Source organism: Trichechus manatus, unplaced genomic scaffold (assembly GCF_000243295.1).
Source record: "Trichechus manatus latirostris isolate Lorelei unplaced genomic scaffold, TriManLat1.0 scaffold00066, whole genome shotgun sequence".
Taxonomy (NCBI): Eukaryota; Metazoa; Chordata; class Mammalia; order Sirenia; family Trichechidae; genus Trichechus; species Trichechus manatus.
The window spans coordinates 9,129,384-9,149,001 of NW_004444002.1; the positions used below are offsets into that span (position 1 = coordinate 9,129,384).

At 36.9% G+C, this 19,618-nt stretch overlaps 1 protein-coding gene across 3 annotated transcripts in view; it reads right to left on the bottom strand.

Annotated features, from left to right (window-relative positions):
* SMARCA1 (SWI/SNF related, matrix associated, actin dependent regulator of chromatin, subfamily a, member 1) overlaps window positions 1-19,618 on the bottom strand; it is a 71,747-nt gene that overhangs the window by 19,388 nt on the left and 32,741 nt on the right. For all 3 annotated transcript variants that reach the window (XM_004379601.2, XM_004379600.2, XM_004379602.2), the window contains 4 exons: window positions 19,272-19,391; window positions 13,746-13,856; window positions 13,199-13,312; window positions 3,146-3,268 (listed from right to left, as the gene is read on the bottom strand). In XM_004379601.2, coding sequence (XP_004379658.1) covers window positions 3,146-3,268; window positions 13,199-13,312; window positions 13,746-13,856; window positions 19,272-19,391 — 468 coding nt within the window. The remainder of the gene's footprint in view (window positions 1-3,145; window positions 3,269-13,198; window positions 13,313-13,745; window positions 13,857-19,271; window positions 19,392-19,618) is intronic.

A 19,618-nucleotide genomic window follows, 5' to 3' on the forward strand; every position in this document is an offset into this window, starting at 1 on the left:
TTGTATCCTGTTCTCTTCATTCTCCCTTGCTCCCGAAGGGATGAGACCAGTGGAGTATCTTAGATGGCCGCTCACAAGCTTTTAAGACCCTAGACGCTACTCACCAAGGAAGAATGTAGCGCATTGTCTTTATAAGCTGTGTCATGCCAATTGAGCTAGATGTTCCCCAAGACCGTGGTCCCCACAGCCCTCCACCCAGCAATTCCGTCCCTCAGGGAGTTTGGATGTGTCTATTGGGCTTCCATGACCTTTCCTTGTACAGGTAACCAACCTGTGTTTTAAGGATCTTTGGTGTTACTAGCATGTCTATGAAGCCACAAAAGCAAGAATATGTTGTCCACGCTCATGCTGCAACCCACATAAAATGTGATACCCTAGAAATTGCAAAATTCAATCCCTGGCCTTTAGTTGATCAAGATTTCAGATGACCCACTTTTGTTCCTTTGTACTGCTATGATTTTTTAAAAGATTATTTAGGGCAGTAAAGAAAGATGATTTAAAATGATCTTTAATTCAATCAAACTGCCCACCTTTTGGTTAGCAGCCATAGCACTTAACCACTATGCCACCAGGGTTTCCTAACTATTAGGAGGGACAAAAAAAAAAAAAAAAAAGATTATACTTCTAATAGCAAACTAATTTCTGGGTTAAGATTATATATTCACAATACACTATACCTTCACAATATACTGCAAGCCAAGTAGCATTCGAAGACTGTAACTTTATTTTAGTGTTCAGGAAATAAATTTTGAAGATAAAACATGAATATTTAAATATTTTGCTTTATTCCGTGGTAAATTCTAATATTCAACCAACTGTAATTATATTTACAAGTTAAACTTTGGCTTCCAGGCATTTGGCTCAAAAAATTGTGAATGTAATTTTTAAAAATTCATTCAACCAAAATTAAATGTTACAACAAAGAGAAGACCTATATAATAAATAACACGTTAATACAAAAACTATATTTAAATAATTAACAAGGAAAATTTCCTAGCACTGTGCGTTGCACGTTGCTCAAAAAAATGTATTGAATAAGTAAATCTTACTAGCAACTTTCTGTACTAAGATGTCATACAATATACATTTATTATTTTGCAAGGGCCTTTTACGCTGAAACTTTATCTTCCACAGTTTATTTTGGAAGTATGACACTCACACACCTCATTACAGCAACAATGACCTAAAGACATTAATATTTTGTTCAAATGGAAACAATCTCTATTTAATAATTATTAGTTTTTAATTATAGGTCCTTAGGTGGCACAAATGGTTTGCGCTCAACTGCTAACTTAAAGATTGGCAGTTCGAACCCAACCAGCAGCACCACAGAAGATAGACCTGGCAATCTGCTTCAGTAAAGATTACAGCCTATGAAGCAGTTCTACTCTGTAACACATGGGGTCACCATGAGTCTGAACTGATCCAATGGTAACTAACAACAGCTTTTAATTATACCACGTTGTTGTTAGGTGCCATCGAGTCGGTTTCTACTCATATCGACCCTATGTATAACAGAACGAAACACTGCCTAGTCCTATGCCATCCTCACAATTGTTGCTGTGTTTGAGCCATTGTTGCAGCCACTGTGTCAATCTATCCTGTTGAGGGTCTTCCTCTTTTTTGCTGACCCTCTACTTTACCAAGCATGATGTCCCTCTCCAGGGATTGATCCCTCCTGATAGCATGTCCAAAGTACGTGAGATGAAGTCTCGCCACCTTTGCTTCTAAGGAGCATTATGGTTGTACTTCTTCCGAGACAGATTGATTCGATCTTCTGGCAGTCCATGTATATTCAGTATTCCTCACCAACACATAATTCAAAGTCATCAATTCTTCTTTGGTCTTCCCTATTCATTGTCCAGCTTTCTCATGCATAAGAGGCAGCTGAAAACACCATGGCTCAGGTCAGGCACACCTTAGTCTTCAAATTGACATCTTTAGTTTTTAACACTTTAAAGAAGTCTTTTGCAGCAGATTTGCCCTATACAATGCGTCTTTTGATTTCCTGACTGCTGCTTCCATGGGCGTTGATTGTGGATCCAAGTAAAATGAAATCCTTGACAACTTCAATATTTTCCCATTTATCATGATCTTGCTTACTGGTCCAGTTGTTAGGATTTTTATTTTCTTTATGTTGAGGTGTAATCCATACGGAAGGCTGTGGTCTTTGATCTTCATCAGTAAGTGCTTCAAGTTCTCTTCACTTTCAGCAAGCAAGGTTGTGTCATCTGCGTATCACAGGTTATGAAGGAGTCTTCCTCCAATTCTGATGCCTCGCTCTTCTTCATATAGTTCAGCTTCTTGGATTATTTGCTCAGCATACATACCGAATAAGTATGGTGAAAGGATACAACCCTGAAGCACACGTTTCCTGACTTTAAATCACGTGGTATCTCCTTGTTCTGTTCGAATGACTGCCTCTTGATCTATGTACAGGTTCCTCACGAGCACAATTAAGTGTTCTGGAATTCCCATTCTTCACAACGCTATCCATAATTTGTTATGATCCACACAGTCGGATGCCTTTGCATAGTCAGTTATATCACAATCACCTTAAAAATTTTTAGAAATCTCTCATAGTTGTATTAAAGTTCTTTCCATGAAAGGGTAAAAGACATTTTGAGAATTACAAAATTATTTACCAAGTAAAAGATGAGTAGACTACAATCTTAGCGGATAGTTCACATAAATTGACAAAAGTATTAAATTTTAAACTTCCAAGAATATATTAGTAACTATTGTCTACCAAGACTCCAAATGTGGACTGACCATATTACAACTGGTAAAATATGTTTTATTTCTATTAATCGATGCTTATATTTTCCATATGTGTATTTTCCAGTATTTGCAAAAGAGCTTATTCTATAAAAGGGATAAACAATAGAGACCTGGTCTAAATATGTATGTACAAAATAGCCCTGAGTTTTGTTGGCATGTCAAATCAGGATACTAGGCTTATACATTTAAAAGTAAGTGTAATCTCTGAAGTATCCATGTAAAAATTGTTGAATTAGCAAATGTTTTGTTATATATATATTTTACATTCAAAAAAGAAAAAATATTTTCAAAGGTTAAGTGTCATCTGTACTTTCTCTTTTCTATTGGTTACCCAGAAATATTTCAGCCAGTTAAAATAGTTTACTTGTGTGAGAAGTTTTTCTTTTTCATCAGTCTCTTCTACTGTAAGAGGTTCAGCTCCATCAATCTTTTTTTGCTCCTCTCTTTGAGCCAGAACTGGATTCGGGATGTCAGGATTCTTTGGGACCTATAAATCAATAGAGAAGTTATGAATAAATTGTTAAGAAAACTTAATTATTAAGGGTGCATATGCACATCAATCTCCAGAATTATTTCAACCATAAATATAAAGTCATACCAGAATGACACATGGTCCTCTCCACATTTTGCTACCATGTTGTCACCAAAATAAAACCCATTCTTAAATGGGCCATATAGTATTGTAGAATTAAACCTTATTAGTAAATGCCACACTGTATCCTAGATTTGATTACACTGTGGAAAAAATATATCCCTATAATACTGTTAATACATAGTAATAACTGAATAAAATCATTATCCTCAATACCAACATTATACAATAAAATTTCAAGCCCAGCATAAGCAAACAAAAAGTTTGGCAGTAAATGAAAAAAAATACCACCTCCACCCAGCAATATAGACGAGGGAAGAGAAGTGGCAATGCATCTAAAGATTACATCCAAATCTCCAATCGGTTCAACGTGCAAAAAGAAAGGAGTCCTTTTGCTGCCTGCTGAAGTACGTAAAGAGACAGCATCTTCATACGAAAACTGGAAGTCTGGAAGAAGTGAGAGGATAATGAAGAAGCCAAATAATAACAGTAATAAGGAAGTAGAGACTATAAGGAGAGAACGTAAGAAGCAAGGGAGTAGCGGAGTACACAAACAGTAATGGAATCAGCAGTCAAGTGAAAAACACAGCAGTGACCAGCAAAAGTGATAAAAGCTGTTTAGTACAGAGTTATAAATACACTGACAACTGAGAACCAAAAACAAACCAAACTCGTTGCCATCAAGTTGGTTCCAACTCATAGCGACCTTATAGGACAGAGTAGAACTGCCCCCATAGGGTTTCCAAGGAGCAGCTGGTGGATTTGAACTGCCAGCCAAGCTCTTAACCACTGCGCCACCAGGGCCCCTGACAACTAAGAAGAGAGTTCAAATTCAAAAGACTGAGAACATAAGCTCAGCTCTCCAAGAAAGTATACAGTCACCTGTGTCTCAAAACTGTAGCCTCAGGGGCCTCAGTGTGTCACAGTGAACATATACAACTAGCCAGTTCAGCAGTATGGAGCAGCATTCCCTGTTCGCAATGATAAACTAAGTCACTTGGCCCAAAGCCTCATCCCATCTCTACGTGCACCCAGAGCTAGAGTGCAGCACATTCACTTAAGAGGGTAGGTATATAACACAACCTGTACCATACATTTTAAAGCATTCCATTAAGCATGAAAATAAAAGGGTGGGCAGTAAGCCTTCCACTATTTGGAATGCACACCTATCATAAATGACTCATTCTCTCGAGGTGTCACAGTCATGATTTTACTACAATGTATCACAGTACAGGAGCCCTGGTGGCGTACTGGTTAAGAGCTATGGCTGCTAACAAAAAGGTTGGCAGTTTGAATCCATCAGCTGCTCCTTGGAAACCCTATAGGGCAGTTCTACTCTGTCCTATAAGGTCACTATGAGTTGGAATCAACTCAATGACAACAGGTTTATCATAGTACATTTTTTCTAATTGTTATACATATTTCAGAGTTGGAAACTGTATCATTGTAACTTAAAAAATATTTTTAAGAACTATTGTTATCTAATAGTTCTTCAAATATAAAACCTACTAACTGGGCAATAAAAAGATATACTGAAAAAATAGATTCATTTGTAATCATCAATACCAGACAACTTAAAAAGTATTGATTAAACGTCTTATTATGTTCATAGCACTATGATAGGTACTGACAGGAATATAAAAGAAGTACATGGGTCCTTGATGTGGAATTCTGAGCTGTACCTTAAGAACCCAAAGGATTTGGCAAGATGGAGATAAGAAGAACGGTATTCTAGGCTGGAGCAACATGAAGGCAGATGTGTACAGGAAGGAGCATACAGATTTTAAGTTGAGAAGGGATAAGAAATAAGGCCATGTAGAGACAGATTTAGAGGGCCTTGAAACTATACAGTAGGCAACAGCAAGCGATTGTAGATTTTTGAACAAAGGAGTAAAGTGTCAAAAAGCAGTGTTTTCACCTGTAAGTCTTGTGCAGGATGGACTGAAGTGGGGAAATGACTAGGGCAAGAGAATCAACTAAACTTTCGTAATCTAGAAATGAGGTATGATCACCTGGCCTAGGATGGTGGCAAATGAAAATGGAAAAGAAGGCGTAAATTAAAAATAAAATGTAGTTCAGTGGTAAGCGTGATTAAAAATAGCTTTTTTTCAATAGATAAGTTCAATTTTAAAATTATAGGCATACCAGCAATTCCATTTCTAGTTATTTACCCAAGGAAATGAAAACATATCTATGCGAAGACTTTTCCAAGAATGTTCATAGCAGCTTTCCTCATCATAGCCCAAAACCAAAAAACAAAATCAGAATATTATATCGTAGCATCAGATTTTAGGATCCACTGCAAATTATTTTCCACAGCCACTGGTCATATTTTTAACACAGTAAAACTTAAAAATGACTTCATCGATCTTACATTTACTATTTTAATTCTAGAAATTACTCAAACACACAGCTGCTAAAATTTTTTGAATCAGATTAAAATTCTTATATCTCTTCCTACCAAAAAAAAAAAAACTCCTCAATATTTACCATTTTAAAGAGGTAATCATCAAGTTTTACTTCCTGAGGGTCTCATCGGCATTAAGCTTCATGGAGTGAGTTCAAAGTGCTATATAAGAATCAAGTAGATAAATTATAGACCAATAGTGTTGTTGTTGTTAGGTGCCGTTGAGTCGATTCCGACTCATGGTGACACTATGTACCACAGAACGAAACACTACCCCATCCTGCACCATCTACACAATCATTACAATGTTTGAGCCCATTGTTGCAGCCACTGTGTCAGTCCATCTCTTTGAGGGTCTTCCTCTCTTTCACTGACCCTCTACTTTACCAAGCATAATGTCCTTCTCCAGGGACTGGTCCCTCCTGATAACATGTCCAAAGTACATGAGACCAAGTCTTGCCATACTTGGAAGGAGCATTCTGGCTGTACTTCTTCCAAGACAGACTTGTTCGACCTTCTGGCAGTCCATATACTTTCACTAAACTCTGATCCCTCCTGATAACATGTCCAAACTAAGTGAGACACTTACAGACCAATAGTACTCAACAGATATCTACAAGGTATCTCAGGTATTCCTATTGTATGTCTTAGCATGGTCTTCATAAACATATCATAAAGCCACAATACATAAAAAGCTAGCTTTCGAAAGGAAAATTCTCAATTATTAATTATTTGGATTTCTGGTCAGACCCTAAGCAATATATGATTAAGAGCTATGTTTCATAGAGAAGTGAAAAACTTTTTTTGGTCTTGTTTCTTAGATGGAGTTTTCACAAGTGCTTCATAGAAATATGGAATACTGAATTAAACGTGACGGCACACAAAATGAAAGTAGTAAGTTGAAATCAGCTTACCTCATTTTAGTTCTACTTTAAAATAGGTGGCCTACAATAATACATTACCAAAACTCACAAAGATTTTGCAACTTCTTCCATTTGTCGTATGTTTCTATCTGTCCCTAAATAATTTTTTATTGGGGAAAAATGTCAGAATGTTCTACTGCCTTCTTCAGCTTCGAATATGGCAAAACTCTTACTTCATGTCTTAGATTCAATGGAACTGTTAGTCCAGGTTTTGGTTAATTCTGCAATTGAAATTTCAGTTAAGTCATCCTCTTCCAGTATTAAGATTTTAGTGAAGAACTCATTAAGTGCATTAAATAGCAACTCGTTTAAGTCCAAGAGCAAGGAAGCTTCTGAAAATGTCTAAATTCCAACAAGGCCAAAGCTTAGCTAGAGGGAATAATTGGCATATACTGCACTGCTATCCACCAAGCGGTCAGGGCAAAACAAATGCTTCCCTCACCCTCAAATAAAACAAAACCCTTTAACTCCAGATCTTATCAGTAGTGCTGCTGTGTCCTTATGCTGAATATTGGGGGTGGGGGTGGGGGGAACAAAATAGAAAATAAAAAAGGAAATATGCAGGCCCTCAAGAAAAATGTTCTTTACTAACTGCTTCAACACTACTAAGCCTCACAGTAGCCCCCACCCCAAATCATTTACAGAATAAGACTACAGGGACTCAAAATGTTACCGCACACTACAGTGCCCCCAGCTATAGCCAACACCTCACTCCCTTTGACTAACAACCATTTAGTCAGAAAAGTGGAAAGGAGTTCCTTTTTGAGAACCTGACTATGTGTATAGAATACAGGTAACTGCATTATAGCAGGTTTGTTGATCTGAGAATAAACTATTGTTCCATTCAGTTCGTGAGCCTGGTGAGTTTTCTGAAGGTATGGGCAAAAAAAACCCAAAAAAACAAAAAAAAAATGCTAGATATCCCTTGAGAAGATCCATCTAATGGATCTGTATCACATTATCCTTGAAAACAAGCTTTGCAGATGATTAACATTACTCTGGCCTCAAAAACCTTAGCTCAGGTCCGTAGTTCCTGATAAAGAACGAACGAGACAAGGTGCAGAAAGAACCAATAACCAGAACGTATTCTTATTTGTCTTGTAAATCCTCAGATAAATATGCATAGGAAGGAACAAGGCAAGTCTTAAGCCAATACAGAGGCAATCCAGGAGCGGACGTGTAGGGGATCGGTTCTCCTTAGACTGCCATCAACGCCATCATCGTCCAAGCCTCCACCATCTTCTCTGTCTCTGATACTTCAACAGCCTTGCGGTTGGTTTCCCTGGATAAATGCCTTCCATTCCCTGCATAGCAGCCAGAGTGGACGTAAATCTGATCACACTCTACTAAGTTGTATGACCTTGAGCAAAGTATTTGGGGCAAGTCACTCAACCTCTCTGTGCCTCAGTGTCCTCATCCGTAAAATAGGATGTCTGTCACGCCAGCACTGTTAGGAGGATAATGAGTTAATATTTATAAAGAACTTAACAAGTAAGGACTAAATAAGTAGCTGCTATTATTGTCATTTCACCCCCACCCCCACCCTCTGCCTTAAAAACATGTCAATGCTTTTCCTTTGCTCTAAAGATAAAATTCAACCTCATTAACGCAACCTAGAAAGGCTATAAGGTCCTTAGGTGGTGCACGGTTTGCACCTAACCAAAAGGTTGGCGGCACCATGGAAGAAAGGCCTGGTGATCTGCTTCCATAAAGATTACAGCTTTGAAAACCCTATGGAGCAGTTCTACTCTGTAACATATGGGGTTGCCATGAGTCGGAACTGACTCGACAGCAACGGGCTTATTTTGTTTTTTATAAAGGCTCTACATGATCTGCCTCCACCTACTCAGGAGCCTCATCTCAAGCCATTGTTATCCTGCACCACTGGCCTTTTCGTTCCAAGGGGCCATCCTCCTTCCTACCTGACCTTTGCACATGTGGTTCCTTCTGGCTGGGCTTTTCTCTCCTATACTTCAGTTGGCTGATTCCTACTCATCTCTGTGACCTCAGCTTAAGCAACAGTTCCCTAGGGACACTTCTCTGATTTCCTAGTTCACATTAGACACCCATGTTATACTCTCTCAGAGCATCCTTTGTCAGCACATAACCTCACAAATACCAGCATAATACACTGTAGTATCTGTCTAATGTCTGTCTCCAGCATTAGAATGTAAGTTCCACAAGGTGAGGGACTTTGTCTTATTCACCGCTGTATCTCTAGTACTTGGCACAGGACGTGGCACAGAGCAGTGCTCAGTAAATAAGTATTAAGTGAAAAAATGTCCTCCTTTCTCTCATTCTCCCTCTCCTGTCCCTCCTTCCTCTGAGGCAAGGAAGTGAAAACAGTATGGTGCAATAGCAAGAATTCCATGCCATATTCCCTCTCCCCACTCATCCCCTTCAGCTCTTCTTACATCTTCCTTCTCCCTCCTCCTATCACCCTTCAGAGCTGCCCCTTCATTCCTCCCTCTTCTGTGGTTTTCTCTCTCTTCCATCTCCTGCCAGTTGGCTACCACCCAACCAGTCACTGTAAGATCTCACTCCTAACCACAAACTGCCTGTAATGAAAGGTACTGCGTACATTAAAACCAGAGCTGCGGCCAGGATGTGGTGGGCACTGTAATTTTCACAGGGACAAAATCTCAGTACCTCCAGTGAGGGAGCAAAGACATTTATATCATCAGAGGTGATTTTTTTTTATTGCTGCTACTTGACTACCACTTGGCCCACCTCCCAAATGACATGTCACACCATTGTAAACACAGTCCTTATTTAGGACTGCAGAAAAAGCCAGGGTTATATCAGATGCAGAAATAGCTCAGGATGTCTGAGTGGAAAGAGCACAGCATTTGAATACTGAGAAACTCGGTTCAAGATCAGCACCCAAGGCAACCTTGTTAGCCACGTGACCTTGAACAAGTCACTGAACCTCTCTGAACTTGTTATATGGAGGTGATAATAATACCTACCTCAGAGGGTTGTTAGGAATCAAATAGAGCATGTGTGAAAGCATTTCCCAAATTATAAAATGCTCTACACAAGTATTTGGTTTATTACTATCTGAGGTCTAACATTTCAATTAATTCTCCTTTCAAATCTCACTAAAATAATTAATTCCATTAATTCCATTCCCTGCATAGCAGCCAGAGTGGACGTAAATCTGATCACACTCTACTAAGTTGTATGACCTTGAGCAAAGTATTTGGGGCAAGTCACTCAACCTCTCTGTGCCTCAGTGTCCTCATCCGTAAAATAGGATGTCTGTCACTCCAGCACTGTTAGGAGGATAATGAGTTAATATTTATAAAGAACTTAACAAGTAAGGACTAAATAAGTAGCTGCTATTATTGTCATTTCACCCCCACCCCACCCTCTGCCTTAAAAACATGTCAATGCTTTTCCTTTGCTCTAAAGATAAAATTCAACCTCATTAACGCAACCTAGAAAGGCTATAAGGTTCTAAACCTCAAATTATTATAAACCTTAATGAGATAATATATATTTTTGCTTACCTCATGAAATCTTATTAACTACTATATTATTAATTTTACTATTTTTATTTTGCAGTTTGAACCTATAACTTGCCTGTTTCTTCTGGTATATCACTCTTTTCACTTTCTTTGAAACTGGTTTTATGCCTGGTCTGAAAGTTGAACCATGGTTACATTACTCTTCTACAACTTCCTAAGAAGGAATTTTATCCAGTTCTGTTGGTTTAAATACATTCAAATTTAATCACAGTTCCCTAACTAGATTATAACTAACCACTTATGTTCACCTTAAGTTTCTTGTTTTTATTTATATGTTTTTTAACTTTGATACATAAATAGCAAGCAAGGCTTTTTGCTCTGTTTCAAACAGCAATGCTGCCACTCTGGACAAGTAGTAGAAACACTCTAGAGAGCCAATCTAGTTCCAAAATACACACGGATTATTACATATCTAATATACATGGAGCTTTTCTAGGTACGTAACAGTTACTAAACAAAATGGCAACTGGTCATACATAGTTTCAACTGTGATAAAGGTTCACAAAACAAATTTTAAAAATACAGCTTCCAATTCATAAAACAGAAACCTTTATAAAATCACAAGTGTGTTAATATTCTTATACTTCTGCTTATACTACTGATTATTATACCACTGGTCATTTCTCCATTTCTCTCCATTCACTAGGAAGACAATTTCAACATACAGAAATAATTTGGTATGCTTAACACCTCCATGTGATAGATTAAGTGTGACAAAATTTCACTCACTAAAAAATGGGATCCTAAATACCTTAGATAAACAATCATTCTGAATTCCAAAAGATCATTTTAAAAATTATATAATTCATTATAATGTTTAACACCTAAGTGACCACAAGCTACTATCTACCAACAGGGCTTTCATCAACCTGTGAGCAATAAATACACAAATACTATTTTTTTTCTTTTTTCTTTTTATTGTACATTAGGTGAGAGTTTACAGAGCAAATCAGAGTCCCAGCCAATATAGTTTGTACATAAAGTGTTTCATGACATTGGTTTCATTCCCCACAATGCGTCAGCACTCACCCCATTTATGCCCTGGGTTCCCCATTTCCTTTCATCTAGATTTTCTACCCCTTCCTGCCTTCTCATCTTTGCTTTTGGGCAAATATTACCCTTATGATCTCGTATAATTAATTGCTCTAAGCAGCACTTCCTCTCGGGTGTTATTATTTTATAGGCTTGTCTACTGTTTGGCTGGAAGGTGGTCTCGGGAAGGGCTTCAGCCCCAGGTTAGAAGGGTGTCTTAAGGGCCTCGGGGGTTAAGTTTCCAGGGTTCCTCCAGTCTCTGTCAGACCAATGAGCTTGATCTTTCCTGTGAATTTGATTTTTTGTTCTACATTTTTCTCCCACTCTGTCTGGGACCCTCTGTTGTGATCCTAGTCAGAGTGGTTGGTAGTGGTAGCTGGGTACACCATCTAGTTCTTCTGGTCTCGGGGTTGTGTAGGCTGTGGTTCATGTGGTCCATTAGTCCTTCAGACTAATTGCTCCCTTGAGTCTTTGGTTTTCTTCATTCTCCTTTGCTCCAGACAGGAAGAGGCCAATAATTGTATCTTAGATGGCCACTGGCAAGCTTTTAAAACCCCAGATGCTACTCACCAAAGTAGGATGCAGAACACTGTCTTTATGAACTGTGTTGTGCCAACTGATGTAGAAGTCCCGCGAGTCTATGGTCCTTTGCCTCTGAGCCTAGGAACTTCTTCCTGCGAGGTGTTTGGTTATGTCTAAATGTTTCCCTGACTGTGCCCCTTGGGTGCTCTATTTTCTATATTAATATGTGAGGAGCACCCAGTCATGTATGTAGAAATATCCAACACCAAACCTCTATCAGCTGGTGGATGTGCTCCCTTACACCCTCCTACACCTCTTGGCGTATCTATCTACGTATCCATTTGTAAATTATTGTTTGTTAATACTATTGTTGCAGGATTGTCTATGCTATAGTAGTTACCATAGATGCCCTTTATTCTTGTGTTCTGTCAGTGTCCTCTCTTGCCTCGGTCAAGTTGTGCTGACTTCTCCCATATTGTGTACTGCCTTTCCCTTCACCAATACTAACACGCATCTTCTATTTGGTAATTTTCCCTCCCTCCCCGTCCCATCCCTGGTAACCTTCAAAGAATATTCTTTGCTTTTTTTTCAGTGTGTAAACCTTTTGTTGTTACTTTATAGTAGTGGTCTCGTACAGTATTTTTCCTTTTGTGATCGACTTACTTCACTCAGCATAATGCCCTCCAAATTCATCCGTGTTGTGACATGTTTTGTGGATTTGTCATTATTCTTTATCGTTGGGTAGTGTTCCATTGTGTGTATGCACCAGTTTCTTAATCTATTCATTTGTTGATGGGCACTCAGGTTGTTTCCATCTTATTGCTATTGTGAATAATGCTGCAATGAACACGGGTGTGCATATACCTATTCATGTGACGGCTCTTTTTTCTCTAGGATATATTCCTGGGAGTGGGATTGCTGGATCATATGGTATTTCTATTTTTAGCTTTCTGAGGAAGCGCCATACCATTTTTCACAATGGTTGTACCACTTTACATTCCCATCAGCAATGTTAAAGAGTTCCAATCTCTCCAAAAATACTATTTTCTGGTCATATTAAAGAAAATGGTCAAAAATTTCCTATCATATGTCATACATTCACTTCTAATTAAGCATGTACTGATTTTTCTTCCTACATATACTTTGACTGTTCAAGCACTAGTATTATTAAATATACATTATTATTACTATTTTGAAGTACTGGATAATTCTACATTAATTCCATTTAGTGATATTCTATTGGTGACTCAGTAGTTTAATGTTTTACTTCTAGTTAAACCTCCTCTTTGGTTTTCAAAACACCACTATTTTGATTTACTCTTACATTAAAATGGAACACATTCTAGTCTAGTTTAATAGATTACATTAGTTTAAGATTTTATTATACTAACCTAAGTTTTTTTAAAATTACCTTGTAACCTATTGTCTTCCGATAATACAGAATTTCCTTCTCCAGGAGCTCGAATAAACGTGGTGGGAAAAATTGAAAATCCTGAACATTTGGTTGTTTTGGAGGTCGTGGGGCCTGTGGGAAAAAAATGCATTACATATGTTTATTTGTTTTTAGTGCATGAAGTGAGCATACTTATATTTTATGATTTATTTTACATACGGAGAAATAAATACAATGAAATCCATCTATACGGCTGTGCTATCTCAAGTACTTTTCTATATTGTTGTTATATTTTAGTGACTATGATTTGGCAAGGAGCCCTGGTGGCACAGTGGTTAAGAACTCAGGCTGCTAACCGAAAGGTTGACAGTTTGAATTCACCAGCCACTCCCTGGGAACCCTATGGGGCAGTTCTACTCTGTCCTATAGGGTCACTACGAGTCAGAATCGATGGAACTATTTTTTGTTAATGATTAGGCGATGGTAATGCATAAATCTGAATCCAAGATCATGTTACAAGATAATTCTATCGTAGGACATAAAAACTGGCCTCATACTGTTTTACCTTTGGGGCCTTTGGCTCACTGACACGTAAAGCCTCTCTAAAGTAGGCATCCACTGCATAGTTTGCTTTGCGTTCTCGTTTAGGAGGTTCAATCCATTCCACCATACCAAGCTACACACAACAAACAAGAACGAAGGGTTTAATTACTCCAAACTGTTTCATAACAGTAAAGCACATCAAGTTTCAGAAATGTAAAAAGACCAAAGCCACTAGAAAGAACCAAAACTTGCTTCATAAATCACAATTATACCTCCAAAGTTCCAAAACTTTTGACTGTATACCAAACTTCGGGTACAAAGATGGTTTTCTTACTTTTTGTTTTTTGGAAGATAGGTTTAAAAATTAGTTCTTCCTTAGTAATTGAAAAGAATTTGTACAATCTGGTTAGTATTTTACACCAAATTAAAGAAACAAATGTTAGTTAATATAGAAGAAAGAGTAACATTGATTCTGGTAACTGTGGTAACTGTGAATTAGAAAATAGGCGAAAGAGGTAAATGAGAAATATCAATCTGACAGAAATATGTTACCTATCCCTTCAAACCAAGAAAAATTTTTAAATGAGACCTTTTGATAAGGTAGCTGTGGTATAGTGGGAAAAGTCAGTGGAATCAGAAAGATCTGGTTTTGAATGCTGGCTCTGTCACCTGAGCAGTTGCATTAACTTTGGGGAAATTATTTTCTCCATCTGTAAAATGGGAATAATAATACCTATCTTGAGAATTAAATGTGGTCATATGTGTAAAAGCATTAGGTAAACTGCCAAGAGCTAAACTTAAGGTATTATTAAACATCCAAAGCTATATGAACAATGATTTGATAGCATTACAAAATTTTACTCCAGTATCAGCTAAAAAATACAATTTAACAGTGAGCAGACAAAACTGGCAATACAAGGTTCTGGAGCCTACCAGAATGGTTTTCTAGTTCAGATGATTTTCTTTTTTTATTTTTTATTGTACTTTAGGTGAAGGTTTACGGAACAAATAGTTTCTCATTAAACAGTCAGTACACATATTGTTTTATGACATTGGTTAACAACCCCACGACATGTCAATACTCTCCCTTCTCAATCTTTTTTTTTTTTTTTTGGTGAAAATATACATAGCCAAAGATACACCATTTCAAAAATTTCTACATCTACAATTCAGTGACATCGATTACATTCTTCCAGTTGTGCTGCTATTCTCACTATCCTTTTCCAAATTATTCCATCACCATTATCTTCAACTCACTGTCCCCTAGGCTTCCCATCAAACCTTTTGAGTTGCTGTTGTCAATTTGATCTCACATAGATAATTCTTTTTTTTTTTGTACCTTAAATGAAGGTTTGCAGAACAAAGTTTCTCATTAAACAGTTAGTACACATATTGCTCTACGACAATGGTTAACAACCCCATGACATGCTAACACTGTCCCTTTTCAACCTTGGGTTCCCTATCACCAGCTTTCTTGTCCCCTCCTTCCTTCTAATCCTTGTCCCTGGACTGCTGTTCCTCATTAGTCCCGTTTTGTTTCATGGGGCTGTGCAATCCCCGGCTGAACAGTGAACCTCGGAAGTGACTTCACCACTGAGCTAAAAGGGTGTCTAGGGGCCACAGTCTCGGGCTTTCTCCAGTTCAGATGATTTTCTTGATTTCACAGTGCTTCACCTAGTGCCTTTATATGAAATAGGTTCATAATAAATATTTGTAGGATGAATGGATGGATGGGTGGGTAGATGGATGGATGGATGACGACAACTACATGAATTAGAAAAAATAACCTCATTTTTTACATTTTAGTACTCAACTATCTATCGTATCTTTACACAAATAACACATACCTTCTATGTTTGTTTGATAACCTGTGCCCTTCCCACTCAAGGTATTTTCATAAGCGCTCTATGCTAATTTTGTTTTTACAGCAATACGTAAAAAAAAAATTGGCATAGCAGCGCTTATGAAAATACCTCATGGGAGGAGGGCGTAGTTGGCAAACAAACGTAGAAGGTGTGCGTTATTTGCGTAAAAATACAGTCTATAACAGAGTTCCCAGAGTATTTTACCACTAATGTTCCAACTCTATTTGTTCTTATCTAAGAGTTGATAAGATCAACCTTGCCATCATATTTTGAGTACATGATAAGCTAAGATGATTAAGATGGTTAGAGATCTACAAACTCTCCCAGTGCCTAGAGAAGTAAAGACTTAAGAGAGACATAATGATGGCATGTCCATATGTGAAAATCTATCATATAGACAAAGGAGCCCTGGTGGCACAATGGTTAAGCGCTCGGCTGCTAACCAGAAGGGCAGCAGTTCAAATCCACCAGTCACTCCGTGGGAAAAAGATGTGGCAGTCAGCTTCCATAAAGATTTATAGCCTTGGAAACTCTATGAGGCAGTTCTACTCTGTCCTATAGGATTGCTATGAGTCAGAATCAACTCGACAGCACATAACAACAACATCACATATAAAAGAAAAGAACACAGTTCTTTGTTGATCCGTAAGATTAAAACCAGTGTGAAGAGTTACAGGAAAGTAGATTGCTACTCAATATAACTTAACAGATGTAGTATGTGCAAGTCAGCACCAGGGATACAATTATGAATAAAATAATCCCTCCCCTCAAGGAGCTCATAAGTCAAATAAGAAGTTTTCTGAGAATCAGAGAATATAAAATAGTAAAATATATTTCTCGGGAGGAGTAAGATTCTCAAAACCACAGTGTTCAGAGACTGGATAACTATCCCAGATGCTAATGATAGGGCTTTTTAATTACAAGAAAGCTTAGAGTAAATGACCTTTAAAGTATCTTCTAACTCTGTCTATGAAATATGAATATTATAATGTGATGCTTAAGTAAAATGAGAAATACCCAGAGCAGTGAAACAATTCTTGCTTTTTTTTCAGACGGATTGACGTGAGATGATAGTAATGGAAAAGTGTTTTATAAATAACCAATGTTTTATCTGTCTCGAGTTGAGTAAAAGTAAAGTAATAAATAGTTTAACTTTTTAAAAGTAATATTATTTAGCCAATTAACATATACTTGCTTGAAGGTCTAGGTATTCAAATTTGAAATAAACATTAAAGGCCAATTCCTGAACTTTCAAAAACAGAAAAAATCATACTGACTTGGTTTGTTTTAGACAGGAGTATATTAATACAAACTTATTTAATTTATTCAGGATCAATGTCAGCCACGATGACTTAATTTACCTGGTATGGCTGTAAAATAATGAAACTGGTGGGACAAATCTTATATGAAAATCTATCTCATTATACAGTTACATCCATGACTTACATGCAAACAATATTCTCTCAGGTTTTCAATTCTCTTCAAAAGATAGTTTGAACCTATTTTGAGAACCTAGCTACAAAAGATGAAGAAACAAAAAATATGATCTCAGCTCAGACTATTCAGGAAAAAATGTGATTTTGGACAGAACAATTACTGACAAACATTCAACTATAAAAATGCAAGTCATCATAATTATTATTACTGAAACTTCTCTATATCTATGCATCATTATTTTAGTAGAATTAGAGGCACTTTACATAGGAAAACCTGTTATATTCGAAATAGACAAGTATTTACTAAGTTGAATTTTCCTCTAAGAATGTCGAGCAGCTCCACTGATATTTAGACTCTTCACTGTTTAATATTTTTCCACTTTATAAAACACTCCTAGTACCAATAAGCCTTTAGGAATCATTGTAAAATTAATAAAATTCATATCACATAATGAGATCTAAAAAGCATATTAGGAAGATAATTTCTACCCTGTGAATGTAGGCCATCACCTCCATCTCACTGGGATAAAATGTAAGCAGTCTGGGTCAAGGTTATAGATAGAACAACCAGACATAAACCAAGAAACTAAAAACCATCAGAAGCAATAACAATAACAAAGCATCATCAGCATACTAGTTGCAAATGGCTCACCTCTCATTTTCAGTAAAATCAATACCTAAGAATTAGCTTTTTTTATTTTAATAAAATTCATTTGGGTCAGTTCAAAAAAGTAACAGCTTTATGGAACAATTGGAGCAACAAAATAAATAATGATAGACTTGGATTATAATTCAAAACTAAATATCCATGAGTCTACACTAAATAAATAACTGAGTAAGTAAATAAACAGGGAGAAGGGACAGCTCTTACAGAAAAATTCCAATTAATAAATGTAGTTGAATGAGGGAAATACAAAATTGCCATTAGGCAAAGAGTACCCTAACTATTGCAGTCAAGTTCCACCAAGAGGTGCTAAAATCAGTGGGTATAAGTTTGAGGAGTATCTCCTCCAAGATATTTATCAATTATAAAGGGGAAAATGGTACCTTTACAATGGAGAAACCCAGCAAATAACACCTCAACCAAGCGATCAAGGTTAACATCACCCGTAATAAGACATATTGACATCATAGATACCATGATAGGATGCACCGAGAAGGACATAACATCCCTTCTGTGGTATCCTTGCAAGAACAAAAATGCATAATCTCAATCAAATCATGAGAAAACATCAGACAAACCCAAACTAAGAGACCAACTACAAAATAACTGACCAATACTCTTCAAAAGTGTCATGGTCATTAAAGACAAGGAAAGACTGAGGAACTGGCACAGATTGGTAGAGACTAAGGAGACACAACAACAAAAATGCAATGTGGGATCCTGAATTGGGTCCCCTGGAACAAAAAAAAAGGACATTAAGGGAAAAACTGGTGTTAATTCCCTGGTTTTGATCACTGTCCTATGATTCCGTATGTTGTTAACATTAGAGAAAGCTGAGAGAAGGGTATAGATGAATTCTGTACTAGTTCTGCAACTTTTCTCTAAGTTTAAAGTCATTTCAAAATTAAAAGTTTTTAAAATTACAGCCTTAATTTCAGTTTAAATAAAAAAAACTAATGAACTCTCCATTTTTTCAATGGACCCTTCTTGTCCATGCACAAGTAAATAAACATGTTAAAAGACACCATGGGGTAGAATCGGCAAAATCCTTTTGTCCATAGGGGCCTGTAACAAAGTCCTTCTGGCATTTAAGTAACTATATGTTAATAATAATATTGCATTAACTTATTACTAAGTGCCAAGCATTCTTTTAATTACTTTATGAGTATTAACTCATTTAATCCTAAAAACAACTCTATGATCTCCAACTACTATAAACTTCAACTACTAGGATCTCCATTTGATAGGTCAGAAAACTGAGTACTCCAGGTCACGTAATTAGTGACAGAGTTGATATCTCAGCTTCAGAGTCTAGGAACTCAACCATAATCCTCTACTGCTTCTCAATAACAAGATTAGTAGTAGGAGAAGGAGTAGCAGCAGCAGCAGCAGCAAAAATGATAATGATGATGGTAACAATCATAAACCAGCAAAATATATTAACTACAGCATGAGATCTTTTGACTTAAATCAAATTTCACTCTATAGTAGAGTATTGTAATAGGTAAGTACCAGTGTTATTTTATAATTGCTATGGGGAGAAATGCTAATTTGAGTCTAAATGGTTGAGGAGTAAAAGTTACCTTCTGTTTTTCTCTATAATCTTCTCCTTCAAATTTGTACAAACTTTGTTCAGTGTCCATTCTAAAATTTCTTAGAGAAGACTCTCCCATTTTCTGCAAGCGTTCATTCATCTCTGCAGTCTAGAGTTGAATGCATTGAAATTAGAATCTATCACTGAAAAACTTATAAAAATCTGTGAATTCTCTACCTTTTTAAAGAGTTACGTTTTGACATGACATATTCAGTCTACTAATTCACAAGGTAAGAAAGCAATGCTAATAGCAAACTTAAATATAAATGTAAATTGTATCAAAAACTTTAACTACTTAAATGGTTCTTGCCAAGTACTGTCACTTAGGCTTTCAAC